General features: G+C 34.0%; 1 protein-coding gene across 1 annotated transcript in view; it reads left to right on the forward strand.

Moving 5' to 3' along the window:
- The first annotated feature begins 1,031 nt into the window (after positions 1-1,031).
- Positions 1,032-23,130, forward strand: part of sens-2 (zinc finger transcription factor senseless-2) — a 99,782-nt gene continuing 77,683 nt past the window's right edge. Inside the window, exons 1-2 of the mRNA XM_074174925.1 lie at positions 1,032-1,419; positions 21,085-21,234. Of these exons, the coding sequence (XP_074031026.1) occupies positions 1,260-1,419; positions 21,085-21,234 (310 nt within the window). The 5' untranslated portion in view covers positions 1,032-1,259. The remainder of the gene's footprint in view (positions 1,420-21,084; positions 21,235-23,130) is intronic.

Genomic DNA, 23,130 nt, shown 5'->3' on the forward strand with positions numbered 1-23,130 from the left:
GGTATTCTCCACGCCAAATTATTGCACCAAATTCTAGTTTCGGTATAATAGGTACAAAATATACCTATTGGTTAGCCGACTTTAAACGAGGACGTACCTATGAGCTGCCAAGACGAGTATCGCAGTGGTCGACCAGAGTTTCACAGCAACTAAACAGAAATCTTGCGTCGTTTCATAACCATGGCGGGTTATAATTGCTTCCTTCCTTTCTTTGAAAGATTCCCACAGTTTTTTGTATAAAAATGGAGAAGTGGAGAAACAGCACCTTTATTCCAAAAAAAACTAAAAAATTACCCTTTCAATTTGTTCAAATACTTAGTTTCAATTACTTTGTGGCTTATTGAAAGTCTATGGGGATGAACGTGCTCACCATATATAAACCTATTACATCTAGGAGAAGTTATTGATTTCGCATTGGTTTGTGATAAAACTTGTGATGTTTTTTGTTGATACTCGGGTAAAACTTTTGTTTGCGACGTCAAGTGCTCAAAATTTTTGTACATACTTGTTCTTACTATCGTATGTTTATGTTTTGCGTGTTATCCAAATTGTATTTTTCCGTTATTGTCAGATCTATTGAAGAAATAGAATTCGATCCTGAATTGATTTAAAAAAATTGTCCTTTCGTTACCTACCAAGAAGCCGAAACACAAAGAATCACCTGAAGCCGAAAAATTCGACACACTCAAAGGCAACCGACGTCTATTTCACATCGCCCTGTATTGGATCAGAACCCTTCATTTCATCATAATCATTTTTATAACAAGGCCCATTTCGATGGTTATTTTTTCCAAATCACACTTAATCGAAGTCAGCGATTAAAGTCGAAATCCTCAGATAAACTGTTTACAGTTCCATTCATTAATTCAATCGTAGTTGTGGGCGTGTCGCGAATCCCTAGCCCCTCCTCTTCTCCGTAAGCAACACGGCGGTAAGGGCCAAAATCTCTCGCGATTGGAGCTGGAGAACCGCCTCTTTGTTCTCTGCCCAAGCTTATCATTCTCTGCATTTCGGTATCAGTTGACTCTCGGGTGAATTTTGGTAAACATCAGTGCTAGTCTGTTTGAAATCTAGTCGATAGTTGATTGTAGATTTTCCGTTTCACTGTGATTTTGTGAAAATGAGAAACTGTTCGACCAGCTTGGGAAATGAAATTTGCTCCGGTTTTTAGAGTTTTGAAAAATATGCGGCGTACGGCGGGAAAAATTGTTTCAAAAAAATACAGTTCGCACTTTTTCTGAGTTTTTTTTGTTGTTATCATGGCTTTGGAACTGAGTTCGCATTCAGCTTTGCCGTTAGACTTTAGCAGTGGGTCACACAGAGACGATTCTGGTAGCTCTGAGTTGAATGTTTCAGACTGTGTGGCTTCGAGTCCTGGCAGTAGCGCCTTCACCATCGTAACACCAAAAGGACGAGAAGGTAAGAATTGATGATTGATTGGTTTGTAAGTTCACTATGAGATTATCGGAAGAAGTGAAGATGAAATCTGAAATCTGTATCCAGAAAATAGTGAAAACCAAATGTTTTCAGATAGACGAAAATTTGTGGTTTTATATTCAAAACCGAATATTAAAATTGGAAATTGAATGTAATCAACCATTTTATGTAGACAACGGCGAAACATTTGTCATTATGATATTCCAACGCTTTAGTTGTGACATAAATATGTCACAGGCAGGTGATATGAACCGCCACATTGAAAGTCAAAGTCAAAATATGCTTTATTGTCTGAAGATGAACGTCTTATTGACAAAGCTTTGTTGAAATAATTCGACAAACAAATTCACACATTGTAGCTATCTCTACTTGTCAAGTTATAATTATTGGAGTAATGTTCTCGAAAACTATACACTATAAAATATAAATTGGCAGGTAGTTGTTGAATAAAATTTCAGGTAGTTATTGAACATATGTACAAAGAACGAAAATATAACAAAAACAAAAACAATTAGTATTTATATAGCACAATACATCACTTGCACAAATATAGCCAATAAGGGTTTATTTGGAAAATTTTCAATATTGTTTACATAAAACGAGTCAGTCACAAGTCGAATTAAAAAATATCTTGATACCTAGTAGGTACTCTGATAAATTATTATAGGCTCTCTCACAAAAAAATCCTTCAAAACTTCCCTAAAGTTTACGTTATTGCATGCAAATTTCAGATTTGATGGTAGGTGATTGAACATTTTCAACCCATTATAAATGAAAGAGTCTTTAATGAAGGAATATTTTGGAATGGGCAAATTAAAGTCGTTTCTTTGTCGAGTGGTGTTAATTGAAAATCGATTTTGATGTTTTGCTATGAAACATATAGTTTCAATAATAAAAATGGATATTACAGTGAGGATTTTCTTTTCCTTAAACAGTGGTCTGCAAGAATCTCGTGGTTTTGCTTTACATAGAAAACGTACAGCTCTTGATATGGTTTTCAAATTAATTGATAAAAAAGGATTCTCAAAGTTTTGCAGGCAGCAAAATTCCATGATCGCAGTAGGTAGAGGTACCTATACAAGTTGATTTAACCTGTGACTTTGTTGACAAACTAGTATCATTTTACGCTCATTGAGATGCAGAAAACAAAAAAATAATCGAGTAGTAATGCATTTCTGGCCCTTCAGCTGCGTTTTTGGACGGAATCTTCGAAATCAAGTCGCGGCTCAACACGAAATCCTAGATTGTCGATACGCTTGTCAAAATTATTATTAGCTACTGTCAATGTTACTATTGACGTTTTTTGGAGCGGGTGATTGTGATTAGGCACCAAAAAACATCACAAGTAAAATGCATTTTTCAGTAGAAAGCAGTATGTGATACCTATTTTTTCCGCCCAAAAATGATAGGTATGTCAGTGATAAAGGTGAGGGTCAATATTCTTTGTGAGGTTGAAAATAAAAGAAGTTATGAATCATTACAACTCAGAAACGATAAGTAATTGCCATTCCATTGAATATATACATAAATCATAAGTGAACCTTTTTGAGAAAAACATTGGGTTTCCAATTGTCGTCAATAGATGGAGCAGCACTAACGCCCCTGGAGGAATAAAACTATGTCCTGTCGTGTTGCGATTGGCCATCCTGGGCTGCTCTGCTCGAGAGCTGTGCTGCTGAGATAGTAATTGACAGTGAATTTTGCAATGTTACTTTTTTTGAGTGTACTTTCATGATGAAATAAAATTTGATAGGTTGAATTTAATATATATATAAATATCTATAGTGATATTACACTCTGCCATTCATTCTACAATGAAATTTCACACGTAACCATCAATTCAACAGCGGAATTTTACACATAACCATAAATTTAATAGCAGAATCTTAGACATTACCATAAATTCAACCGCAGAATTTTACACATAACCATAAATTAAACAGCAGAATTTTACACATTACCATAAATTCAACGGCGGAATTTTACACATAATCATAAATTCAACAGCGGAATTTTACACATTACCATAAATTAAACAGCATAATTTTACACGTTACCATAAATTCAACCGCAGAATTTTACACATAACCATAAATTAAACAGCAGAATTTTACATTTTACCATAAATTTAACCGCAGAATTTTACACATTACCATAAATTCAACCGCAGAATTTTACACATAACCATAAATTCAACCGCAGAACTTTACACATAACCATAAATTAAACAGCAGAATTTCACACATTACCATAAATTCAACAGCGGAATTTTACACATAATCATAAATTCAACAGCGGAATTTTACAAATTACCATAAATTTAACAGCAGAATTTTACACATAACCATAAATTTAACAGCGGAATTTTACACTTAACTATAAATTTAACAGCAGAATTTTACACACAACTATAAATTTAACAGCAGAATTATACACATTACCATAAATCCCACAGCAGAATTTCACACATAACCATAAATTAACCAGCAGAATTCTACACATAACCATAAATTTAACAGCAGAATTTTACACATCATCATAAATTTAACAGTGGAATTTTTCATTCCAACATTTTCATTTTTCATTTAAATGTTATCTCATCTTCAGATATTCCGCTGTAAGTCGGTACGTATTTCGAATAATTTTGAAGGAAATGACACCTAGATAGGATGTTGATACCTGGATTTATTGAAATACCAGAGCCCATTCTGAATGAAATTATACTGATTATTAAAAACATGAACTGTTTAAATCAACATTTCTTCCTCGACATATCATCTTCTCATTTCTTCCTCAAACATTGGTGGTAATATGATGAAAAATCATCATATTAATAATAAGTTCAATGAGTTTTTATTTTTCATTTTATTCTTGTAACTAAGCCAACCACGGAAATGAATGAGAGAGTAAGAAAAAAGTTTCATTTTTAGATGTTTTACACAACACGAAATTAAATTGATTCCTTCCTTCCTTTCTTTGGAAACTTCCCACTTTTTTTTTGTAACAAGATGGAGAAGTTAAAAGCCAAAACCTTTTTTTCCTACAAAATTATCAGTGGCGTATATTTTGGTCATTATTGCTGGCTAAACTGTGTCCCAAGCTGCCACTGGACTCAATAATGCGTATCTAATTAAAACTAAATGATTTCCTTATCACTAAAAATAACATTGGCAAATAACCATCAAATATTTTCCTGAATCTCTAAAACTTATATCCTGTCTTCCTGTCTTCACAGGTACCTACCTACTAAGAGACAATTAGATACTTTTCATCGGGATATTAACAAAATTCATTGAAATATTAAATTATCTATTGAAGTAGAAGCAGACAACTCAATCAATTTCTTGGACATAACAGCATTCTAGTAGAATGAACAACGAACATGATTGTTCAATATCACAAACCGTCCTATATGTATATGGATATTACTATACATTAGGATTCTACCCATCCATATTAACACAAAGTAGCAGCTTATAATAGCATGAATCACAGATTAGTCAATGTTTCTCTCTCAATAGATAATTTCAATAAAGAACTTAATATCATCAAGCAAATTGCAGTAAACAATGGGTTTAAAGCCGACTTAATAAACTAAATACTATTCAAAAGAGTCTACGTAAAAGCGAGACGTTTTTTCTTTTGATAAGTTAGATAATCAAAATCAAAATTATAGAGCTTCAACTTATTTTGGACAAACAACGGAAAAAGTGGCTTCTTTTTTGAGGAAACGAGATATTAAAATTGCATATAGAACAAGTAATACATTGGGAAATTTAGCTAAAAAATAATAAAGACAAAACATCCAAATTCGAGAAATCAGGAGTATATTAATTAAAGTATGGAACGTGAGGTAAGGTATATATTGGTCAAACTGGCAGAACATTTAGGAATCGAATTCAGGAACATCATACGAGCTGTTTAATCAAGAAAACAAATTCAACATACTCATTTCATTTTACATATAGAAAATAAAGGTTTGAAACTGAATTATATGAAAATTGATAAACTTGAAAGTTCAAACATTCTAATGAATGACCAACTGGATTTGAATTGATCACCATTATTGAACTTGTTTTCTTAAGAAACCGAGCAAGTACTATTGTTGATGTAGAATAAGTGAGGTAATATGCTTCAGGTAATCATAATTGAAAAGGTACCTCAGGTATATGAGAATTGTAGAGTTTTAGGTGAATTGATTGATGTAGTCCCAATTACAGTTACCTGTGGTATATAAATATTAGCGTAAGAAGCAACTTGTAGTATTCAAATCACTGTTGAAGAGAATACTGTGTTAGCAAAACATGTCGTGATATATTTTTCAAATAAAGTTTGTGGAGATCAAATCGTGCGTTGTAGTTTATGAAATTACTATGGATCTTCATCAAGTAACGGCCGAATCAATCAGAAATAAATAATAATATCCTGTCTTCGGAAAATCCAACGAATAGACTTCAATCAGATATTTTCTAGAATCAGGAATTTTACCCCGCAGAAAGAAACCGGTGGAACCGCCAAAGTTGATCGTAATTATGATTTGGTGTCAGGTAATATGATATATCTCCGGAGACCGGAACTGGTAAAGCTCCGTTGTCGATATTGGATTTATTACTGGAGATTGGGAGGGATTGCTGCCGGTTTCTCTCTATAATGTAAGAAGAAACTTGCTTTCCTCCTAAATATATATTGCCGGAGGTTAAATCCACAATCGCGTTATCAAATATTCATGCCGTCATTTGAGCTCTCTGAGCGGATGACTGACATTCGGAAAGCTGGTGGTTTTCTTGGTTTCTTACAGGAAAATCATCGATAACTATATGATATGATATCATCAAACACTGTAAAAAAGATACCTTCTGACAAAATAGTAGCAACTTTATCTTATAAAGAGAAAATATTTGATTTTTCATATGTTTGTTTGTAGTAAGTGAAAATTAAAACTTTTTAACCGATTTCAAGAATCATTTTAAATATAGAGAGCTATATTATCAGAGAATAATATGGGTAGAAGTTTAATTTGATATCTCTTCAGGAATTTTAATAATATAAGTCTACAAAAAATTTGAATGATATCTACGTAAAATAACGTACTACATATTTATAATAACCGGCATTATCAACGAGAATAGCGAAGTTGTGAGTCTAACTACAGGTTGATTCAAAAGTTTTGTCAGTTTTAATATAATGCATTTTTGTAGCTCTCTATATTCTACAGTGTCGTGGTATATATTGATTCATAGAAAATTTCGTACTCTATATACATTGATGATAGTGTTAATGAACAAACTGTTCGACGTTGGTTTGCGAAAATTCGTTCTGGAGATTTCAGCCTCGAATATGAGGCATGAAGTGGTTGATCTAAAATAATCAAGCTGAATATTTGAGGACCCTGGTGGAGATTGATCCCATTCAACAGTGCGTGAGATGGCGGAAGAATTGGACGTTTTTTGATGGGTAAAAACATCTGATTCTGCTGCACAACAACGTCCGTCCGTACAAATCACCGTATCAAGTATTTCGATGATTTTTTCACCGGTAGAACCTCCGCCAAAGTAAGACCAGTCAAAAACGGCCTTCGTCGACTTTCTCGATTCTAGATCACTCAATTTTTATGCTTAATTTTTAGTATGTTATTCATTACGAAAGAGCTACTGTGATAGTAAAACATGTCGTTTCTCAAAATTATGACTTTATTTTCGAAATTTCGACCTAAAACTTAAAATTTTAGGTCGAAATTACGAGCATAAAGTCAAAATTTCGAATTTCCATTTCGAAATTACGATTTTACTTTCGACTTTAAATTCGAAATGTTGTTTTCAATCTTGCGATTACGAGTTTGAACTCAAAATTCCGACTTTAATCTCAAAGTTGCGACTATAATTTCGAAATTTCGAGCCGAAACTCCAAGTTTCGACTTCAATTTCGAAATTTCTAGTTGAAAAATACCAACTCTCATCTTGAACTCACTACCAATCTCAAAATTTCAACTTTAATCTCGAAATTTTGACTTCGAACTCGAAATTCCGTCTTTAATTTCGAAATTACGAGTTTGAAGTCAAAATTCCGACTTTAGCCTCAAAATTACGACTTTAATTTCGAAATTAACTCAAAAATTCGACTTCAGTCTCGAAATTTCTAGTTCAAAACTTCAACTCTTGAAGTCACCACCAATCTCTGAATTTCAACTTGAATCTCTGAATTTCAACTTGAATCTCGAAATTCCAACATCAATCTCGAAATCACGGGTTTAAAGTAAAAGTTTCCACTTCAATCTCGAAATTACGACTTTCTAAATTACGATTCAAAACTCGAAACTTTGTCTTTATACTCGAAGTTACGAGTTTGAAGTCAAAATTTCGACTTTAATCTCAAAATTACGACTTTAATTTCGAAATTTCGACCTAAAATTCAAAAGTTCGACTTCAGTCTTGAAATTTCTAGCTCAAAAATTCAACACTCATCTTGAAGCTACCATCATCAATCTCTAAATTTCAAATTAAACCTCGAAATTTCAACTTCAATCTCGAAGTTACGAGTTTAAAATCAAAATTTCGACTCCAATTCTAAGATTACGACTTCACTTTCGAAATTACGACTTTACACTCGAAATTTCATCTTTATTCTCGAAGTTACGACATTAATTTCGAAATTTCGACCCAAAACTCCAAGTTTCGACTTCAATTTCGAAATTTATAGTTCATAAAATTCAACTCTCATCTCTAAATTTCAACTCCAATTTCCAAATTTCTACTTTAATCTCGAAATAACAACTTGAAAGTCAAAATTTCGACTTCAATCTCTAAATTGCGATTTTAATTTAAAAATTTCGACTTTTATCTCGAAATTACTACTTTACTTCCGAAATTTCGATTCAAAACTCGAAATTTTTACTAGAACCTCGAAATTATGAATTTAAAGTCAAAATTTCGATTTCATTTTAGAATTTATTTCAAAATTTCGACTTTAATTTTGACATTCTTGGTTAGAAAAATTCAACTCGTATGTCACTCTGGAAATTTCGATATTGAAGTCGCAATTTCGAGTTTTGAAGTCGGAATTTCAATCAAAGCCTGTCTGCGCTTCCGTAGTTCCTGAAAGCGACAAAGAGTAATAACATAACCTCCAAGATGTCTGTCATATTAAAGAATTTGAGTTGTGACAATCACACATGAAATACGATGATGTTTTCGTCGTCGGAAAATATAAAGATTCATTCAATTAGAATACGTGCCGCCAAAGAACTAATTGAGGCAGCTGATTTTGGACAATTATCAGTAATAAGCCCAGCCAGAAGTGACTATACTCATTTTATGCGTCATGGGAGTTGATGTACTATTTAAACTTTACAGTAACGGTCAGTTATACATTTTTTTAACGGATTCTACACTGTTAGAACGAAATATTGCGAAATACAGCTTCAGTCTTGGTTTGAACTTGGATGATGGGCATTGACGATAAGATACAGAAGATACAGTTGGACAAGGATGAACAGTTTATCAACAAAAAAGGCAAAAGAAAGTATCGCAGAGTGGAATTAATTATCTTTTACTCCGGAACTGCTATCTTCAGTCGAAGGAAAGAATTTGGCGTGGAAGAAGTTTCACAAGTGTATTTAAATATATATGGTGTTCTAATTAGAAAAATCACAACTCAGGTCGGTTATGGCCACATAAAACACCCTGTATTTGTGAATTTTTTTCGAAACCAAAATTCTTCACTCAAAAAATTCAATTATCTCATCCAATAACTGAAGTACCTATTCCAAAACGATCACTTTTCCCAATCTCCAGTAATGGAACACTTTTCTCGACGCGCTAACACTAAATAAAGACAATTCAACCACCTGTACTGGGCGCCTACAGGGTTGGGGCGGTCCGAAACGCCCCTGGATTTTTGTTAAACATCACCGCGCTGAACTCCAGTGAACTGATTATAAAAATGATGAATGAAGAGATAAAACAGATCAGTCCGAGAGTGGAGTGTTGAAATAATTTGATTTCTATATCGAATTCCCTTTGAAGTGAGCACTAGATTGCATTTTGCTGGCGTTAATTGAAATTGACGAAAAAATAATTAGTTTTCCCGAGTTTATCACTGATCCTTTCTCTCTCTCTTCGCTATGTCTCTTTTTGCTTGGCAAAACGACCATAAATGGCAGCGCGTTCAACCAATTCACTTATTATGGAGCTCGTTGGAGATTATGAGTACCTAGTTGGGAAATCATTGAATCTCAGACTATCATACTTATACCGATTTATACTTGGAGAGTAACTTACTGATGTGTTCTCCAAAATCTGACGTCACGAGTTTTGAGATTTAACAATGTAATACTATTATTATTATTGGTCGTCTTTCAGCTATAATTGAATTGTCCAAATTCAACGTGCACCCACTGTTACATTGAAAACTTTTTTGAATTATGCTCTTCCTTCTACTTCCATCAGTGTATATAGTGAAAAATGCTGAAAAGATATCATAATTTAGAAATTCCAAAAATGATGTAAAATATGTGAAGGTAGTTGTTTCAGAAGCGATTCTTGTTCCAGTTCGTGTCTGGAAGTTACTTCTTTGCGTGATCTACAGATAATGTTATGAACCTTATTACTTCCTTCCTTACTTTGGAATAAGAATGGAGCAGTAGAAATTCAAAATGTTATTTCCTCCCGAAAATATACCCCTTTCAATTTCAACAAAATACCAATACTGCTGAAACAACCTTACATAATGTGGTTGCCACTTCGATTTTTATTGCAGTTGATGCATCAAAAAGTCAAAGACAATAATCAGGAAAACAAAGGAAAGAATTACCAAACATAAAACAACACCAATAGTGACAAAAATGTCACTGGAGGAATTTGGCCGCAGTGAAACGTAAAACCCAGCTATACGAAAAATAAACACGTTGTTAAAATGACAAGTTACTAACTAACTGGACTTTTATATTACTCAATAATTTTCTGCAGTTAATTTTTCACTTTGGTCTTTGTTATACTTTATACTTTATTATACAGCAGATCCTTTATTGAATTAGCTTTGTGTATTTTCCATATTGTGGACGGCTAAATACCCAAAAAAAAGCATTGAAGTTTTCAACACTCCCTAATCTAAAACATAAATCAATTCAGCTCAGTAGACAATATGTGTAAACAGCGGCGAATCATTAACTGATTGGTATTTATAATTTTTACATTTGAAGTGAAACGAAACTGATGTGAATATGCTTCTCCCCAAAAAAGAAAAATGTATCTACATAGGTACTAAGTGGAATTTTTCTAGAAAATTTATATTAGAAAATAACTGTTAGGAAATCTTAATTTTTTCAGCTTCACACGCATATCTCCTATTGATCTGGATTAATTTTCAAGTAGTAGAAATTAAACAGAGAAAACTACCTGGAACTTCGAACTTTTAACCAAAAATGTCTTTCAAAGAATATTTTCAACTCATATCTCTCACATACTTCGAAAAATTTGACATAGGAAGCAGGTGACTTGAAATCGCTTCGTCTGGTTGATATAATCAATGCACTAACACTTGGGGTAAAATCAGTTAAAGTCCTGAAACACAGTGCCAATTTTTCCCAGAAACTAATATCTCCTAAACAAGGAAACCTTTTTTGATTCAAATATCAAAATAATTCCGGTGCATTCCCTTTTTTCATCAGAACAGATATAACACCTAATAAACAAGCTATTTGCATTGACAACGATTTTTTAAGGTACGTTCGATAAGGTACTGTCGATTTCCGTCAGTGTACACAGTGGAATAATTTTGGTAATATATCATTATGAAATGTCTGATAATACGACTTGAATGGGCAAATTAAAACAAAAACAGTAAATTAACTAGGTGCCAAGTCTACTGGAGATACGATTATTTTAGATTCACGATTGAAAGTGTGGACGTACCTTTAGACTTGCGCAGGCTCACTGGTCTTCTGATAACAAACAGAATACTATGTTTATAGAGACTGTAAAACCTGAAAAACAAGCTAATTGCATTAACAATAGTGAACAGCAATTTACTTCAAGTTTTTAAGAAGCGTACAACTATTAATAGCGATTTTTAAGGTGCGTCCACACTATTTAACCTGAGAAACAAGCTTTTTCCATTAACAACTGTACACAGCAACTAACTTCATGTTTTTGAAGCGCCTGCAACTATATATAGCGATTTTTAAGATACGTCCATGCTATTTAACCTACATAATACTTTGTTTATAGTGAATATAATACCTGAAAAACAAGCTTCTTTCATTAACAACAGTGAACAGCAACTTACTTCATGTTTTTGAGGCGCGTACAAGTATGTATAGTAAACATAATAAGTACCTGAAAAAAATCTTTTTCCATTAACAATAGTAAATAGCAACTAACTCCTTAGTTTCATAAAGCAATTTTTTAAGGTGCATACAACTATATATAGCGATTTTTAAGGTACGTTCACACTATTTCATAATATGTGGACAACAACTTATTTCGTGTTTTCAAGGCGCGTACAATTATATATAGCGATTTTAAAGGTGCGTCCACACTATTTAACCTACGTAATACTTTGTTTATAGTGTACATAATACCTGAAAAACAATATTTTTCCATTAACAACAGTGAATAGCAACTAACTTCTCAGTTTTGTACAGCAATTTTTAAGGTAGGTATTCTACACTATATAAGGCGAATTTTAAAGGGCGTCCACACTATCAAAAGCTTGGTTGTATCTTCAGAGTTGCGCAAATTCACTGATCTTCTAATAACAAACAGGATACTTTGCATATAGATTTTAGTTTTTTTCTTCCAATTGCATTTTGAATTTCCTTCTGAGAAATTTCAAGATTCAATAAATTAATTCAATAATTCATCTACCAATAGACTACACCCTGTCCATCTAAGCAACAGAGTGCTCCAAAACATTATCAGGCATAGTTCACGTCATCTACCAGACAAGGCTTCTTGTACAGAATCGTACTAAGGAACGACCGAATATTTATTTTCTTTAATAATATGCGGCTGGGTATAGGAATTTTTTTCAGGTGGAGTGTATGTATAGCAGATTCTTAAGCCGTATCAGTACTTGAAATTTTAAAAATTTTGAACTTCAAAATACCGTATATGTACATCAACACAGATTGAAACGTAACTGACCACTCCGACACTCTAACAATGAATTCCGGCAGCCGATTGCAGTTAAATCTGATTGGACAGCGTAAGGAGGGTTGTTTATTTCACCCAATAGATGCAAAAGTGCGTGGTGTTCATGCTTTTATCACGCATCTATCATTGATCGGGTTTCTTGGATGGATAGAGTTTAGTATCAATTATTAAGTAATTGCGAGATATCAGAAATGTATTTAGTAATTCTTAATATTGACCGAAAGAACGTCAATATTCAGCATGTGATACAAAGCCATGTTGAGGCTACACAGCAAGTACAAATAACAAAAAACTGAATGGGAACCAAATGCACAGGATATAATTGTACGAACTCAAAAAACTCATCTTTCATGTTTCGAATCGAGTAAATGAAACATATGCCGGCGATTATTCACAATGAATGCTGTAAAAACTATAGGATTTGTTCTAGAGAAAGCTTCCACATGTTCAACATACGTCATTGTTTCCGGATGGAACGAAGGCACTAGTAATGTAAACCTACACCTCAGACAGAAAAAGATTCGAGATTTAGTTTTTAATATCAAATAGATGCGTCAGAGGATACGCCACTTGTTCTTATTGCATAAGCTGTGATGTTTTACAATATATCAACGCGTGAAAATTACACTCGTTGAAACGAATGGATCACTTCCCATTATATAAGATGGATGAAACGAAATATACGTTGAGTACTCGTAGTATTGAAGTTTATTCAATTATTCACTGTTTTTTTTATGAGACTGTTCTATAGGTAAACTTTCACTGTGTGAAAGATATTTTCCAGGTTTTTTAGCAGTGGTGTGTAGGTTTTAATGTTTAACGTTTCGTCTACTGTGGTAGACATTATCAAAAGCGATGTGGTGAAGGTTGGGGAACAATCTAAGCCGCGTGAAGTTTGGTATTACAGATCAGCTGAATGAGAGGATCTTCAAGACCATTTCGGTAATTTCCTCTGGCTAAATGTTTGGAATAACGCAATCGAAAAGCATGTATAATCGAATGCTGTTGCGCCTTATATTTCTGAGGCCTTTGACCGTGTGTTGCATGATGGTTTGCTGGCCAAACTGCGATGCTATGTCTTGCCGGATTATTTTTATACATGGCTCTTCAGCTTCCTGAAAAAACGTTCCCTGCGAGTAGCCATCGATGGATATGTCTCGAATACTTTCACCATCAACGCTGGTGTTCTCCAGGGATCCATATTGTCTACAACCCTCTTTTTTTTGTATATCAACGACTTATTGGGAAAAAACCAAGAATCCAATATATTGCTTTGCTGACGACAACACACTTGTCTCGTCATTCCATTTGGATTCCAGAACATCGGCTACGGAGGAACATCTTCACCGGCAGCAGGAGGTTGCATATCTTAATGAGGATCTAGAAGTAATTTCGCATTTGGGGTGAAAGTAGCCAGGTTCAATTCAATGCCACAAAAACCGAGGCATTGGTTTTCTTCAAGAAGATAAATATCTCCGAACTGGATATAATAATGTCAGGTCAGATAATTCCCCTTCCTGCTTCAGTAAGTTTGTTGGGAGTTAAAATGGACACCAATATGTCTTGGCACAACCATGTCGCTGGAATTGCAAAGGATGCTTCTCAAAAGCTTGGAAAACTGTCCCGAACCAGAAAACTGTACACACCTCAGCAACTTTTGATGCTTCATGGAGCTCAGATCAGACCTTCTTTGGAGTATTGTTCTCATGCATGGAGCTCTGCTCCCAAACATACTCTGAAGTTGCTGGAGTCCATTCACAAAAGAGCCATCCGCCTGATTGGAGACGCGAACATCACGTGCAACATTGATAGCCTGGAACATCGAAGAATGGTTAGAGATTTGTTTCTCTTCTATAGATACTTTCACGGAAAGTGTTCAAGTTACTTGGCACATTTGATTCCACCAAGAACAGAACGTATCAGAAATACGCGACGGGCTTTGGCTGCTCATCGTTTTGAGTTTCAACTAAGTACACCTCGAACTTCAATTTTTAAGAACTCTTTCATCTGGAGAACTGCGTTTATGTGGAATAAACTTCCTGAGAACGTTTTTCCAAATGGATTCAATCTCCAGCGATTCAAATCCAATGTGATTCGTTACTTTCACACAGGCATCGCTCTGGGAGTGCTCGAGTTGCTGCTCTAGTTGTTTCCGTTGTTCCGCATCAACTACGATTCTGGTATTTGAGTCTGGTTTCATATTTTTATTAGTGTATGTGACTTAGTTTCCTTTAATCGATTCACCTGACCTTGTTTGTGTGTTTTCAGGAACAGGTAGCCAGATTTTATCAATGTTCATTACACCTTCTTTTCTTCTGAAATTATTCATGTGTTTTTGAATTTTAATTGTCTCTCTATATACTTTTGAATAGTAATTTTCAGTTTTATCGGGTATTACTGTATCTTCGTTGTTGAGAGCATACTTTAGCGTCCTAATATCTCAAGGATCGTATGGCCCGCTCGAATTCTACTTCGCTGTACCCATTTCCTTAGAAGGCATTTTTTAAATGACTGAGTTCCTCAATAAGGCTCAAATGTTCTCTCTTAGATAAACTGGACGTGAAACCAATATTTAGGCCAACTAAAACTATCAAACAAAGTCTAAGGTCAGCTAAGAACCCCAAAGAACCTGTAGCCGGGGTATACCGGATTCCTTGAAGCTGCGGTTCGGTCTACACTGGACCAACGAAAAGAAATGAAGGTACTCGTCTCTCTGAACACATTATTATAAATCCAATTGAAATAAACCAAGCCATTATCACTAAAAAAAATGTGGAACCACTGGGACCTTCACCACATCGCCTTTGATCATGTCTACAGCAGTAGTAGGCGATACTTCCTCAGAGTTTTCTGTTTAGATTTGTATTTTTTCATAATTCTTTGAACTGAAATAAAAAAATTATAATTTCAACCCAATCAATAATCAAGGTTTGAGAGTTCTTGGAGTCATAGATCACGAGCGTGATATATCCAATTTTCGCCTGATGACGGTATCAGGGGATTTTTAAAGTCGTAAATTACAAATCTATAGGTATCTTTGGAAAAAAAACAGCCGCTAAAATAATTGATAATATATATGCTCATAATAAATATAAATCCTTTTCAAGCAAACGTACTTTATCAGTTGATTTTTTTCAGGTAGGTTCCAATAAAATAACCATAAACTCATAAATGCTTCTTGATAACAAATATTTTACGGTTCTAGATTTCCAGCAAAAGCAGTATTAGAGATGTATTAGGTTTCTTATCTGGGTATGGGGTATTTGTTTGAAATTATCTATTACGTACTCCTATATGATTGACATTACAATAAGCCACTGTGATCATCGAAATCTTTTGCTTTGCCCCCGGAACAACTTCTCCCATTTTATGTGCGACTATTTTTTTAAATTATTTATTATTTATGGACTCTGTGGTGAAATTATATCAAGACCATGTGACACATTATAGTCTATCCATTCCCAATTGGAACGGCAATGAAAATAAGAGTACAGTCATAAACATTTCTTACTTGTGGCCCCAAGTCGCGCAGATAGTTAGTAAATGTGCTATCAAATGTAGTTGAGGAATGAAGGCTCGGCTAGCTGGACTGGCTGAATACTAATTGTCCGTTTCACAATATTTCCTTATCAGTGCCGTGTGTTCGTGGGGTTAGGTGATGTAGTGATTGGTTTTGCAAACCGATTTTTGAAAACTTTTTCTAGAGATCAATTACCCTAACACCAAACTGATATTTTTGCACTCGACGCGCGTTTCGCTAACAAGGTTAGCATCTTCAGGAGAAGCAAATTGATACTGAATCTAAAGACAAGGGTTAGCTGTTTATATACCTAAAGTTTTTTGGTCCGATGTGGACTTTGTTTGTTGAATGATGATTATCCTAATTGATTTTTCGGTAATAAACTAGTGGAACCACTACCTGCAAATTGATTTGTCCGGTTTTTAATCTATTGTTGACAAATTAATTTGCAGGTAGTGTAACAGTAACCATGGTTCTTTTGGTGGGTTTTCGCCTTTGGGAAGTGCCTGGGTAGGTCATCGGTGTACAACCACTGTCCTGAACGTCTCTTGTTGTCGTAGAGGATCCACATTTCATCACATGTGATCATCCTACCCAAAAAAGGATCGTTTTTGTTGCGCAAAAGCAAAGAAGAACAGACTACAAAAACAAATGACACCAAATCGGACAAAACTTATGAGAAAACTCAATATTAATTATTCCCTTTTCAAACGTTTTCTCAAAGTTTTCACTTTCTACACGTATATGAAGTTCTCCTTCAGAATTTTTGTATTTTGTAGTTCGTTGAAGGTAAAAATACCCAAAAATGGTCGATGAAAACTCAGCTTGCCTTTAATAAAAATGACGTTGAATATGAGATGTTAGTTTATAAATCTCCCCTTTTCAAACCACTATGGCTGTTTGGTTGAAATTACGAATTGAAAACAACTAATCAACATATTTTTTTCTGTCACTTGTTCTGGTCTATATTCTTGTCATATGAAAGCGATAATAACAAACTTCTTGTGCAGACGTCGAAGCTAGTTACTGGCGCCAACAATTGCATCATTGTTCTGATTAACGAAATAAATCATAAGCTGAGGCCAATTACCTACTCCCCAATTTGTTATTTCCGATTTACACACGGAGACTTATATGGGTTTCATTCTCTTCACAGCAATAGCACAGTCGCCTGTTAATACATCAGCTGCTACAAGTCTTGATATCCCGAAAAAAAACAATAGTTTTAAGAATTCCGAAACAAGTCGATTGTTTATTTTGGTGCTTCTCAAAATAATGAATTGATATCCAAGCTGTTCTACTATAAAAAGATGACCAAAAATTGATCATAACTATTACACAATAAATTTAACAATTCAACGAACATGTCAAATAAAACAAAACCAAAAAATTACTGGGCCAGAGATGTTTCACACATATATCACTCAAAATTTTCAATTTTCTGCCATATATGTACAAAATATACACTCACTCCATACATTTTTACCGTCTTCTCAAGAAACGTTTTAAAACCTTTTTATTGAACACAGCTTTAGAAGTAATGAATAATCTTTTTTGATGTATTACAACAAAATTGTTGATTCCCTCAGATGCAACAAATGTGTATATATGTGTGTCTGCCTGTATATATATATATATATATATATATGCTGAACTGGTTTTTCCGGGTATTTGATCCGTGTATGTGATATTATCTCTAATTTCACCGACGTTTCGACAAAATCTCATTTATCATTATCAAGGTGTGCTGTTACGTGTTCAGAAATTTGTTGACCTTGCTCAACTCACTTCTTACTATAATGGTAAAATGGTATTCGTTATGTGTTCAGAAATAGATTAGTCCATAAACCCTCTACTACCTACTATTTAAACGTTGTTGAGTTTTACCTGCGTTCTTCTTCTTCTTAGTTGACCTCATCTCCCCGTTAAGGTATTGAATATGAAATCTGAATTTTTCACGGATAGGAATATGCTGAACTGGTTTTTCCGGGTATTTGATCCGTGTATGTGATATTATCTCTAATTTCACCGACGTTTCGACAAAATCTCATTTGTCATTATCAAGGTGTGCTGTTACGTGTTCAGAAATTTGTTGACCTTGCTCAACTCACTTCTTACTATAATGGTAAAATGGTATTCGTTATGTGTTCAGAAATAGATTAGTCCATAAACCCTCTACTACCTACTATTTAAACGTTGTTGAGTTTTACCTGCGTTCTTCTTCTTCTTAGTTGACCTCATCTCCCCGTTAAGGTATTGAATATGAAATCTGAATTTTTCACGGATAGGAATATGCTGAACTGGTTTTTCCGGGTATTTGATCCGTGTATGTGATATTATCTCTAATTTCACCGACGTTTCGACAAAATCTCATTTGTCATTATCAACGTGTGCTGTCGTAGTAGAGGGTTTATGGACTAATCTATTTCTGAACACATAACGAATACCATTTTACCATTATAGTAAGAAGTGAGTTGAGCAAGGTCAACAAATTTCTGAACACGTAACAGCACACCTTGATAATGACAAATGAGATTTTGTCGAAACGTCGGTGAAATTAGAGATAATATCACATACACGGATCAAATACCCGGAAAAACCAGTTCAGCATATTCCTATCCGTGAAAAATTCAGATTTCATATATATATATATATATATATATATATATATATATATATATATATATATATATATGCATTCATGCATTACGTTCAGGGAATTCCATTATTAGTATACATATATGTTGAAATTATTAACCTTTTCATCTTTTTTATTATTGTTTCTCTTTTTCTGTTTTTTGTATTCGACTCAGTATCTGAAAAAAAGTCAACTCATACAACCAGCTTGAGTAGTATGAGGTTTGTATGTTCACGTTTTTTTTTTTCGAATTGTACTGTAGCTACCCGTTTCTTAATGAACATATTATCATCTATTATTACAAAACGATGACCAATTTTCTCAAATTCACCAAAAACGTTCCCTATTGATGGCTGCCCAAACAACGCAGCGTCTTCAAACTTGAATCAAACCGTTGTGGGATAAATTACCAGTAAACTATTTTGTAACAAACATAACCCTACAGTATCAATGCTTCGTTTCTGAGCTGTGGTTTCAATGCGTATTTTCCTAACAGGAATTGCACTTTGAAAAGTGAGACCTCGTTAATCCTCAACTCGCACAAGTTTCATCAACTTTTGAGGGTTGATATATGGGAATGACATCTAGTTAACTGTAATTAATGTCTAGTTTTTGTCGAAATATGAACTGATTATCATCAAATTATAACGGAATTTAGGAAATCTATGTGCTCAGGGAAAAAACCGCATGGTTTGTGGAATGAATTTTTCTTGACCAGTTAAGTCTAGATGATTGGATGTAATCAATTTATGTTATGGAGAAGAAAAGCATCTATCGAAAGCATAATCTGCTTTTTGCAACGATGAAGCCGATTTTGTTCCGTAGATTTATATCACTTATGGGCTTAGACATCAATAATTCATTGGGGTGAGACGCGATCTGATACTAGAGATAGTTCTTTGACTATACAGTGGGGTCGATCGAAACTGTGACAATATTTTGAAATAAATTAATATTTTTGAAATCAATTTTTTATTTATATGTGAAAAAATGAAATTTACCTAGAGACAAACCCATCAATTTATTTCATTGAACAATTATACTAAAGTTCATTCCGAGATTACATATTGGATAAAAAACATTTTTCAGGGTCATTGTGGCATGAATTAACTCTGTTCGAGCACCACCAAACTATCCCCAACCTTTACCTAGTTATAACTTTTCAAAATTGTTACGGCCATCTATTTTTTGCCATTAGTAATTAATATTGACTCCCTCCCACCATTTCATTTGGGTGGGTTTTTTCTATTCACCATTGATGTTGTCTCTATGAATTTGACTAAAAGTTCAATCATACATTTGAGGTTAACAACTATATTAAACAATTGTGCTGTAATAATAGCGCATCTACCTTTGAATTATTAATACTCGTTCCGCAATCGACTATACCATTGTTTGTAGAATAATGAACATACATATAACGTCAGAATGCTGTGATACCAAATATATAGACGAATAGGATAAAACAAGCAAGTAAAACATGAAAAAAGCGCTAAACCATGAAAATTTGGTGTTAATTGCGAAGAAAATGCGTAAAATTCATTCGAAGCTGATTTTCTCTAGAAAAATCTTTTTAAAATTTACTACATCGAATTTACGAAAATAGGAAGCGTTGAAAGAAAAATAGCTTCCATTGGCTCTCCCTTTATACGAATATGTTAGAATGGCTGATGCATTCGGTTACATTACACATGTCACCAGGATTTTAAATCCCATTTCTCCAATATTTTCTCGTTCCACTGTTTCATTGATCGAGTTACAATTCATATTACTGAGTTTTCAGAGTTTTATGAAATTGGGAGGACCCGCCAAAAGGGGCACCATTTCTGTTTTTTGTTAAAACTATCACTTTGATCCTAAAGCAAGTTCAAGAATAACCATAAAATATTTGGATTTTTTCAAAGATGCTGGTTCTGTTTCATATATTTTACTGTTCAGATATTCCCACAACAATAAATCAAGGGGTTTCAGATCTGATGACCGTTGAGGTTATAGAATGCTGTCCTTTCTACCAATCCAGTGCTCTGGACAACAATGATGTTACATATACTGCTGTAGATGAATTTACAAATATCGTGAACGAGCGACCTTCCTCTCTGTACACCTCTGGAACTGTAGAAGTATATCTTCTCTTCTCTGTTATCACACAAGAATGATAGAATTAACTATTTACATCGTTTCTTCGATTTCTCTGCTGTTTTATTGTGGATAAATCAAAATTCACTAAATCGGAGGTCATCGATGTTGACGAGCCTCCAAAACCTCCAGAACTTAAGCATAGTATTACATAAAAACAAACGTGAAAACATACTATTAAGTATTGATTTGTATCGTTGCAGTTGCCGAACGTAACGGTTCTCCATTACAATTCCCATCACCGGCTGGTTTTGCCACGTACTGTCGAAATCTCTGGGGTTCGCCAATTCTGTCAGGCGGTCCACGATACATGTCCCCTTTCAACGATGGAAACAGCAAGGAAAAGTCTCCAGGTGAGTCATGTGGATTTTATGCTCATTTCTTTCCCACCCATCAGTACTATATAGGAATAAATGAAATAATTGCAATTTTCACTTTTGAATTTTCTAAAATTGGGGTTCCTTTTACTCAGGGGAGTATGTGTAGTATTTTGAGGCGATGAAAAATAAATTTACTTTGTTCACGTTTATCCTAGAACCCACATAAAATATGTCATTGACGACCAAATGGTAACATGTAGATTTCTAAAGAAAGCCAAAATCTTTCTACTTGTCAATCTTTATATGAAAAAATGTGGGAATTTTCCAAAGGAATGAAATATGGCCCAAATATACAAACAATAATGACACTGAATTAGAACAAAAACGAATATTAAGATATAAAGAAATAAAAAACACTAAAGACCTAACCTAATTACAATCAATTATTCAATATTCACTAGTTCTCCCCAAATACAGTTTTAATGAATATAGCCAGGCGTTTCGATGTGGGTGCTTTGATCACTCACTCGAATCGTCCGCCGTGTTGTTCGGTGGTTCAAGCCCCAGGCTGAACGATCGATTTTCACTTGCTATCGTCCAACCTGTGTTAGGAATCATACGTTAAAAGGTAAGACTTCGTTAATCCTGAGCTCGCACAAGCTTCGACTTCTGAGGGTTGTCGTTTGTAGGGGTGCGACAGCTGGTTAACGGAAAAACAGATTTTAAACAGAAGTGAAACAAACATTGGCACAAGGTTATATTATGATAAAAGTGGTGAACAAACGAAAATAACAATGTAAAACTTCACAAATCTAAGCGAGGGCTTTTTCAATCATTATTTTAATAGTTACTTAATTGTTTTTGATATATATTCCATTTTTTTTTTGAAAGATGACAATGAACAGCTTGATCTAATTTCATAATTTATTGTAGTCACTACTTTAATTACTAACGCTTTCATGGAATTATGTTGGTGAGTTCTGTTTCTAGTCCTGGATGTGATATTAATGAAGATTTCAAAGTAGGATGCAGACATTTTATTGAGGTTTTTATAAATAAAAATCATAATCATATAAAAAATGTCTGTGATACTGAAAACCACTGCAACAACTCCAACATAAAAGTTTCTGTAATCTGAAAGCAATATATTTCAAAAAAAACTTCATAAAAAAAGTGTAGATTTTGCAAAAGAATAAGTTTCAGACACTTTCATATTAACACACACAAAAGAAAAATACTTTAGAAATAACTACTATCACATTCATATAGAAATATACAAAAAATACTTTTTCTTTTTCAGTTTGTACTCCAAAAATTAATGGAATCGAATCAGATATCATTCACAGGATTCTTACACAATATAGGTGTAATTTTACCTCTAAAAGAGATGGCATTTCACATCTTTTCATAGGGGAAGGGTGGGGTGAGAAGGGACCCTTGCGGAATTTGATTTTTTTAGCTTTTCCAGAAGAACTAGAATATCAAAGTTTACATCAAACTTGACAGTGAATGATCTACTTTGATTGAAAATAACCGTATAAAAATGTACAAATTTTTTATCAAAAGTAGAGAATTTTTTTAAAGTATTACAAAAACCCCATTTTACCCTATGTATGGGGTAAGATGGGCATTTAATTAAGAATATTGTTCTCAAGGTTGTGATTCTATATATTTCATCATGATTTCCGTATGACACTGCACGAGACAGATTAAGACAAATACGTCAGTCATTTCTGAGAATCTACTGCCCACTATTTTGAAATTATGGTATATGGATATGTATATAAAAAGGGGTAAAATTTCACCTCTTTCAGAGGTAAAACTTCACCCCATTTTGAAGTAAAATTTCACCTGTATTGTGTAGCAATCATATGAACGATATTCTATAACGAATTTTTGAAGTACAAACTGAACAGGAAAAAGTATTTT

Source organism: Leptinotarsa decemlineata, unplaced genomic scaffold, assembly GCF_025532065.1.
Source record: "Leptinotarsa decemlineata unplaced genomic scaffold, Ldec_3_MD MMD2_tig00000882_RagTag_RagTag, whole genome shotgun sequence".
NCBI lineage: Eukaryota > Metazoa > Arthropoda > Insecta > Coleoptera > Chrysomelidae > Leptinotarsa > Leptinotarsa decemlineata.